The sequence below is a fragment of the Dysidea avara genome, chromosome 15, assembly GCF_963678975.1.
Source record: "Dysidea avara chromosome 15, odDysAvar1.4, whole genome shotgun sequence".
In the NCBI taxonomy this organism is placed as follows: domain Eukaryota; kingdom Metazoa; phylum Porifera; class Demospongiae; order Dictyoceratida; family Dysideidae; genus Dysidea; species Dysidea avara.
This window is the reverse complement of record NC_089286.1, coordinates 5,361,063-5,370,740: the sequence shown is the minus strand read 5'-3', so window position 1 is coordinate 5,370,740 and position 9,678 is coordinate 5,361,063. Positions and strand designations below refer to the sequence as shown.

The 9,678-nt window shown below is 37.1% G+C and overlaps 1 protein-coding gene across 1 annotated transcript; it reads left to right on the top strand.

Moving 5' to 3' along the window:
- Positions 1-1,915: 1,915 nt before the first annotated feature.
- Positions 1,916-7,806, top strand: LOC136245116 (uncharacterized). The gene is made up of 5 exons (XM_066036633.1): positions 1,916-3,050; positions 4,029-4,706; positions 6,956-7,285; positions 7,347-7,494; positions 7,550-7,806. The coding sequence occupies exons 1-3, from the start codon at positions 2,001-2,003 to the stop codon at positions 7,184-7,186; spliced, it is 1,959 nt and encodes a 652-aa protein (XP_065892705.1). The 5' UTR covers positions 1,916-2,000; the 3' UTR covers positions 7,187-7,285; positions 7,347-7,494; positions 7,550-7,806.
- The last annotated feature ends 1,872 nt before the right edge of the window (positions 7,807-9,678 follow it).

Sequence of the window (9,678 nt, the reverse complement as noted above, 5' to 3'; positions counted from 1 at the left end):
GTCTATTATATAATAAGTACTAGTAATAGCATGGGTAGCAGTGAAATTTGGGATAAATACCACGAGTGTTGTATTGGAAATTTACCATTTCCAATACAACAAGAGTGGTATTTATCCCAAATTTCACTGCTACCCATGCTATTCCCAGTTAATACCATACTCGCTGCATATGCGCATGCCGTGCATTAGCGTTGCTATGTACACAATTTGTCACTATGTACTAAACATGTGTCAACACTAATTGTTAACATAAATTCTAGCCAATGAAATTGCAATTACAACTTTTTCACTGCTACCAGTGAAATACGGGATAAATTTCACTGCTACTATTGAGACTTTTGTATGGGCAGTGAAACAGGTATGGTATTATAATAAAATATATGATTGCTCTATTAGAGTATCTCGATCTTCACTGAACAGAAAGACTAGCTCCCTCTTCCCCGAACAGAAATGAAAGCAGAGTGCCATCAGGCGTAGTCAATAGGTACGGCAGTGCAAAAACCTTCTGCTTGATATTATACGCATACCAGGTTAGCTATACTCAGATGGTACGATTTTTCGTACCATACGCGTATGGGGGAAATTCCGGGAATCGCTCTTTTCACAACTGTTCATGACATTACGTCACTTAACCACAAGCGCCTGTAAATTGTGCATAAGCACCTGGTATCACGTGAGGTTCGCTCTTTTCACAACTGTTCATGACATTACGTCACTTAACCACAAGCGCCTGTAAATCGTGCATAAGCACCTGGTATCACGTGAGGTCTAGTGGCGGCAAAGTTTAAACGTGATGGAGTGGCTCGTGGAGTGGTGTATTGGCATGGAAACTACTACAGTGGATTTGTGGAACGTTTAGAGCCAGTGTTACAATCACATAGGATTGCTACTACCACCACATGGGGAATACGCACTTCAATCACCCATGGCTGTACAAATGATGCTGGCAGCAAACAAGAGTTACTTGAGGATGGTGATGGAGAGAAGGAAAATGACCCATCAATGGTAGGGAATTATTTGTCATAATTTTATCTTGGTGATGGAGTTGGAAAATAAGTTAGCAGGTTTCAGAGGTGTGAGGGCCCAGTTCCCCTATGTACCTAGCTCCTGGATTTCACGAGGGGCTGAAAAGCTAGTGGCTAGTCGTAAACAATGATTGGGCTAGTTGTAAAAATTAGACAAAGTAAAACTATTTACATACTAGCATTGGTACCTGCCCTACGTGCAGGACCCACATTTTAATGTCGGGAACAGAGACCAAGCATTAAATACCAGCACTGCTCTATGTAGCATGTATAGCTAATGATATTACTTCTAAAGAACTTGTGCCATCATGTAAGTATACTGAAATTAACGATGTAAAACACTGAAGCTGTTTGTGGTTTTGACAGAAATGTGGCTCAATTATTCAGTGAGTCTTCCCTTCAATGTGCTGTAAAGCATTTATACCCACAGGGACAACTAATGTGACATAGTGTCCTATAGTGCTGTGTAGCATGCATGTTGATAAAACCCAAGTGTTTAAACATCATCATTAATAAATTTTTAATGTCCTGTAATAATAACTGTAATGTATGATCGTTATGTTACTTGGCATGCACTTCATCAAGTAATGCAATTCCAGTCTCAGGTTAGGGCTGGTGGTAAAAAGAAGTATTTTAGCCACTAGGTTTCATAAATGAAATTTATGTTACACTCTATGGTGAATATATAATCATGCTTGTATTTTACATTTTCAGATGAAGCCTTCAAAGTTCTATTGGACCCACAAATTTGGTGATACAGTTGCAGAGTTTAATAATACACCCTTTACAATAGTGAGGACTCAGTATTTAGATTGCCAGCATGGTAGGCATTACTTTAAAAAGTATGAACGCAAGTCTGATAGAGTTTGCTTGCAATTGACTCGCAAGTTTGGTTGTCCAGCACATGTAGTCATAAAAGAATTTAAAGTATTTCCACAGTTTTGTGTTGAACTTGATGGGTTGTCTGCTAGGGCAATGCGGAAAGTAAAGGAAGACAAATTACACTCTCTTAAGAGTGCACTTGCAGAAGGTACTGACATTGAAAGTGGTAGAAGGTTTTATGTCTCCCTACCAACAAATGAAGCACACCAGAAACATTTCATTGGACCTATTGCAGGAGTGGTGCAGAAGGTCAGTCCAGTGGTAGCAGCAAAAATTGAAGAATTAGTGAAGGAAGGATATTCAGATGTTGCAGAAGTCCAACGCTATCTGGAGCAGTTTGTGAAAGCAGAATTTAGGGATCAGCTACCTGACAAAACCAACCGTGCATACTACCCTACACCAACGGACATACGAAACCACATGTACAAGGCCAGGCTTGGTTTACAATTCTCAAAGCTAGATCAGGCAAATCTACAAGAACTGGTTGCTCGATGGAGAAATGAAAAACAGAACGAAAAGTTTTTCTTCAGACCATGTAGTGACCAACAGTCACAAGATGATCCTAATGCCAGTGAATCATTATTGTGGGTTCATCAGGTAGCTTGGCAGCAAGAATTGCTGATTAGGTATGGAAACTATATTTCCCTGATTGATGCAACATACAAAACCATGAGATATGAGCTGCCACTGTTCTTAGTGTGTGTCAGAACCAACGTTGGATATTGTGTTGTTGCTGACTTCATTGTGCAGTCCGAATGTGCTGTATCTATTAAAGAAGCACTGTTAGTCCTTCGTTCGTGGAACCCTGAATGGAATCCTCCATTTTTTATGTCCGATTTTTCAGAAGCTGAGATCTCAGCATTAGAGCAAACATTCCCTGGTGTTACAGTGTACGGGTGTGACTTTCACCGTGAACAGGCGTGGACCCGTTGGATTCAAGATCACAAGAACGGTCTCAGTGTAGATGAAAGAGAACAGTTATTGTCACTGCTACGTGATTGTGCATGGGCTCCTTCTGCTAGTGAATTAGCTTGTGACTTCCACTACAAACAGTCATTGGAGAAACTACAGAAGTCTACTGTATGGAAACAGCATGAAAATGTCCGTAATTGGTTGGTGGGCTCATGGCTTAATTCCCCCAAGGTGAGCTTAACCTCTATAACAAGTCACATGTGGAATGGTAGGTACATTGATGGGAGTGTGAAACTAAGTAGGATGGATGGTAATTGTTGGCACAAACAAATAACATTTTCAGGATGCTTTTTTGGTGAAATGTTCCTAAGTTTTATTGCACAAAGGGAATGTCAGCCTTAAACATCTACACTATTGTAGTCACCACTGCATGCATGTATACAGGTCATCATAATTTATATTAATGCAGATCTACCAACTAAGATTATGAGTTAGGGTATTGCATAGGTATAACAAGTGCTCACCATATTTTCTGGCTCAGTCTAAAGCTATGCAATATTCTTGAACTAAATAGCACAAAATATGCTACTGTAGACATAGTCATGTTTAATATAAATAACTTGCATTTCTGTGCAAGTGTATTCTGTAGTAGTAATATTGCTTGCAAATGACATATGGCAGGTACAGTATGTTAAATTAATAATCTATAGTTGATGTAAGTGTGGTGTATTAATGAGGTATGTGTTCTATTGAAGAGTGTAGGGTTGTTGAGGAACAGTAATTATGTATGGTATTTGTGCTAGGGCTGGGTGATAGTGAATTTTTCAATGTCTGAACGATAGTAAGATGCTGTTCACGATAGACGATAGTATAACGAATAGTGAAAATCCACTTATTACCTTCACAGAGATATGCAAGGAGAGATGTACTTAAGGATATGTTTTTGTCTAGGAGACTAAACAGGCTTTTTACCCTGGTTTGTGTTCCCAAATATTATTTTTACAATTGTTTTGCATGAATATTTCAATTTTTTTATTTTTTATTATTTTTTTTACATTTTAATTATTGTCTGATAGTAATTTTTCAAATGATAGGTGATACACGATAGCAATACCATCCTGATATTCTGATATGTTCATACTATCCCCCAGCTCTAACTGTGCGTATGTTGTGGAATCTTGTGTTTATTATATCTTCTTTAATTTGTAGCGTTGGGCTCGGGCATTTCGAGATCACAACTTCTATGCCGCTGTAGATACTAACAATGGAACTGAGGCCATGAACAAACTGTTCAAATATAAATTCATGCCAAGGAGGAAATCATTCACCTTATCCGCTTTAGTTACACAGCTGTCAGACCGCTTTTTACCTGACTTACACAGGAACTATGTCCTTCAGAATCTAAAAGGCTCACCAATGTATAGAGAATACAATGATGTCGTCCCCAATTACCTGCATGGCAAGCCACGGTCAGTTGTTCTACATTGCTTAGAAAGAAAAGCTAGGTCAAATCGATATGATGATGAGGACATTGTCTTAAGTGATGAAGATGGAATATTTAAAATTAAGAAATTGGATACCTTTAAACACACAGTAAATTTTTTGCAACCCTCTTGTACATGCAAAGATTGGATACGATGGCACCTGCCCTGCAAACATATGTTTGCAGTTATTAGCTTGAGAGCAGAATGGGGTTGGAATGCCCTACCAAAGAGTTACAGGGAAAGTCCTTACCTTCAAGCTGACAATGATGCCATTGTGCATTACTATGGTGATAGTGGAGACAGTGGAGAGCAGCAGGTGCAAATGGTTGAGGAAACTGATGCCACTTTAATCTCCATGCGTGACAACCAGTGTAGTACACCTGCCAATATTCAGAAATTTCAAGTACATGTTCACACACACATATATATATATATATATACACTCAACATTACATGACATGTACACTATGATGTATGTTTATACTGGCCAACAATGAACATCTGTGTTTGTGCCTAAACATTACCCTGAATAATTAACCTGATAGTATCTGTTAGTATTAGTGGCTGTACTTGGCTGTCTTATATATAATAGTTTTATTACAAACACTGTCTTCTAGTTTAATACTTGTAGTTTTGTATGCAGTATAGTATTTGAATGTTTGAAATAGAAAGGATAAAAATTAGACTGATTTGTCGAAAGCTTCAATTTATTAGGGCTGAGCAATTGTGAAATTTTGTTACTTTCACGATTGTAGAACGTAACATCACAATTGTAATAACTATCATGATGTTATAACTCACATGTATCAATAGCTTGAAATTATTATTGTAGCAATACATGGCCATGTTCAGCACAATTAAAATCATGCACAGTTACAGTTTAACAGTAACGAATAAAGTATCCTTAGAAATTCAATGGTTTCTAGTAGGTGGACTTTTAACTATGTCGTAAGATTTATTCACACAATGAACTCTCAGAAGTGTAGGCTTGCTTTCTGGACCATGTTCTTTCACATACAAAGTATGTGCCATGAGTTTCAATTTATTAACACATATTTACTTGTGATATCACAATATCATGGTTATTTATAATATTTATCAACATCATGATGTTCAGAGACATTTACGATGTTCAGAGACATTTACAATTAATCCCACAATTGATATAATCTCCCAGCCCTACATTTTATATATCCACCACATACATATATTTACTTGCTGTAAAAAAAATAAAAAAACCTGCTGAAAATACATGGTAGTTATGTAACTGTTCACCCTCACTGGCTATGTTATAGTCATACCAATGTTAACATTGTGTAATCCAGAAACCTCTGCGAGTTGCCATGTATCAGCCAATTTGTATTGTAAATACAGTGGAACTTTCCTGTCTGTAAAGGACATTGGCCTCCTCATTCAGGACATGAAAACAGCTGCTGAGGTCCCTATATAGACCTTCGTCAATGCAATTTTCCCTCTAGAAAAGAGCATGGCACAATAATAGTAAAATTTCATCAAAATCATTTGGTCCCAAAGTGTGTGTTAAATGCAGGTTCGACTATAATTCACTGCACAATCTGACAGTTAAACTACAGAGGTGACAACAACCCAGAATGAGCCACATATTTGAAATGTGTTTGAGACTATATCATAAGCAAGTCAGTTACATGTTTCTGACTCCCTATATTCACAGGCTTTAGCCTCCTCACAAGTTCCTAGTGGTATAGCATTAATATATAAGTCCTTAAGCTCAAGTCGTTTGACTCAAGACTTTGGTGTATGTCACAAACATAGCTAAGGTCTACTTCATGACCTTATCAATAAGACCACTTCATTATAGTGACTATGTTAAGTAAGTCCCAAATATAGCTATGGTATACCGTATAGCCTAACAGCAAAGAGCAAAAGGTTATCAGAGAAAATTTTTATCCTTAGACCTCCACAAAATTATATAGTCTAATACATAATTTATTGAGATTGTTTGCAAATCTGCAAAAAAAATTTGAATTGGTAATATTGCCCACAAAATATTTATTATTTGTGACTGGGCCTGCAAAAACAAGACATGTGGGCACAAACTACACCCTATCACATAACAGGTCATATCTCAGTGATTGAATAGAATATATTTGCATTCTGTAACTTTTATTATAAAGTCAATCAAATGTTTAATGTAGGCTAAAAATTGTATTACCATAGCACAGTGGCATAAAAGATAATGGACGAAAGTTTGAAACAATAGGAAAACTTTATGTACCCACATGTTCTGTTTTCGCAGGCCTGCATGGTCACATTTCATGACCTTTTGAAAAGATTACCTTGTATTAAGTAGGTCCCAAACATATATAGCTGAGGTCTACTTCATGTCCTCATCAATAAGACCTCCTCACTATAGAAGTAGTAGCCCAATTGCAAACACAGCTAAGGTGTGTTTCATGACCTAAGACTACTTCATTATAGTGACCATGTCTAGTATGTAGGTCTCGCTAATGACGAGTACTTTCTTTTTTGTGACAAAATCCAGCATAATGTGTTATTGCATGCAAAAATGATTGTAATGTTTCTGTAGATGACCTGTGAGTAAAGTGTACATTATGTGTAACTGTGTGCAAAGCATATCTCAATTTAGCCAATTGATTGTACTTTGTCCTTTAGGGGGGAATCAAAAGACAGCTCAAAACTGAATCAGTGAAAGCACACCAGATGTTAAAACAACTGGAAATTTTGACATACAGCATGGATAACATTGATGTCCTGGTCAATTTTAACCAGTGTTTGAAAAAATTGTATGAGGAAACCCAAAGTAAAATGCCTAAAAAAGAAGGGCTGCTTTGCCGTAGAAGAGGGGATACTTCAGTAATTATCTCACGGAGGAAGATTAAATGAGCAAGAACAACACTTCAGTGCTCAACACTGCCCAGATGCAAGTGTGCTAAGCAATCAAAAGTGAAACAAAGAGTTGGTTTGAAAGCAGAAAAGAAGAAGGTATTACTGGCCATATGACATTCATTTGAGAATGTTAAGCTTTGTGCTTTTTTCCATGCAGGTAGCAAGATTAGCGAAACAGAAAGCAGCACAACCAGCAATAGTGCAAGAAGAGGAAATGGCTCAAGAGGGATTAAATAGACAGGAAGCAGTACAAATGGGACAGGAGTTGCAAGAGCCAAGTATTGTTACAGCTGGAACTAAAATAGGTATGCACTGATGACCTCAGTGATGATATATCTTTACCTTTATATACATGTATAGGAGGAAAAGGAAACGTATTTGTGGTCAATGCACTGGATGCCTAGCAACTGACTGCGGGAAATGTGTCAACTGTGTGGATAAGAAAAAAATTTGGAGGCCCAGGTAAGAGAAAGCAGCGTTGTAAGGAACGACAATGTCAAGGATTGTAATATTAGTGTCAAGGATTGCATCAAGTATTGTAATATTAGTGTCAAGGATTGTAATATTAGTGTCAAGGATTGTAATAATGTACTTGCTGCTTAAAGTTCGTTCTACATAACAGTACATGTATAACACTAATTATGCTAATGGGATGTAAGATAATGTAGTTTGTAATTGTGTTTTCCCTTTTCTTAGGTTCCACTGTACAGTGGAACCACAGTGGAACTTATCTAAGACAAGACTAAGATTTTTTTGGCCTTAATAAGCAGGTGGCTGCTTTAAATAGGTGATTTTGAGAATTAGCATACCATCCAATGAAATACTCACTGAAATGAGCTGTGCTATTGTCAAGATTAGGATGAGGGGTTTCCAACAACATGGGACTTCTTTACACTATCCGAGAAATCCATTAAAAGTTTTAAAAGCTGGATTATCTACATAATCGGATACTTTCATTTCTGTCGGTTCACAATGGGTACAAGTGGATTTACATAACTATTACTGTATTTGTTAATTAATGACTTGTCGTGGTGACTATGATCGATGACTATAAGTAGCTGCAACAACTATTTGGAGTAAATAACTGCTAGATGTTTCTGTCCAGATTGTGCTCCTGTCAAAATTGTGCTCCAGTGGTCAAGCAGAAGTGAAAGCATCTCTGATGAAAATTTTAGCATATTCACCAATATTTATCAAATAGACAGTATTCCAAATGACGTCACGAAATAAAATGGCTGCGGCTATTTGGGGTATTCTAACATTTTCGCGTGAGAGTTCCAATGGGGCTTAATAAGATTCAAATCACTATTCAATCCTGGAAGAAGATATTGACCTAAAACTAGCAGGTACAGTTATAAGGGTATAAAATCTATTCTTTAACGCCAGGTTAGAAATTTTCAGCTGGTTTTCAAAGTTTAGAAGAAAAACTATTGTTTCTTTGCTGTAATAACCAAACCTGGTAATTTTGCCTCGATATCTAGTTTGTTAGCCTACATATCAATCTTCGAAATCTCAATCGCCATTGGTGACAACACTTGAAAATATAAGAATCCCCCAAATAGAAAGTTTGTGTGGTGTTATTTGGAATACAGTCTATTGTTAATGCACGTGAAATATTTTTGAATATTGGGACCCTTGTACATGATTTTGGGTTGGCAACCCCTTGAGGATTCACTTAATTGTTTTGTCAAATCTGTTAAATTATGTGTTAAACGTGAAGTACCATAAACAGGGAAAGTTTCGCATTCTTCATGGTCTCAAAGCAAACAGCAAAAGTTTCCCTGCTAAATAAATATTTTTGCAGTGTAGTGTTACCAAGTAGCCAATTATCAGCACTTGTAAACTATAGAGGCTACAGGGTATATGGAGGCTACCAAGTTTCACAATGGGCTGTTGTATCCTCTAAAACATTTCTTACAATCGTTTTCATTTGGTGATTATTGTTGTTAAAGCGCTATACAAGCCATTCTGGTTAAGCATAGAATTGCATAAAAATAATATTATATTGGAAACCAGTATGCTTTTACATCTAATCTGAATATCTCCTGAACGGCTGGCCTCATCTTCGTAAAACTTCTGTGAAATGGAGTTATCCTAGGACTGCACCTTCCATAAAAATTTCACAAAGAACTGAAAAGCCATCATGAAGTTACATATAAAAAATCACATATCGTGCCGATAATTGGTCAATCACAGAAGTACAGTTGCCAATAATAGGTATCCCATGCTGATATTTGGCACATGATAGGCATTGCACTTTTCCTCATAACAAGATGTTCACTCACGTGAGATAATTAAAATTTGGTGCACTAAGAGACGAAGGACTGCTCTGTTAAATGGTTCAAACCGGAAGTTCATATACCATTGAATTAAGGAATTACAATTGCGTGATGAAATGGTGCCGATAATTGGCGACTTACGCTACTACAAAGCTATGTTTAAGCTTTACCATAAAACTTTCACCATGAATAGTCTCAGTAAACCTTAAC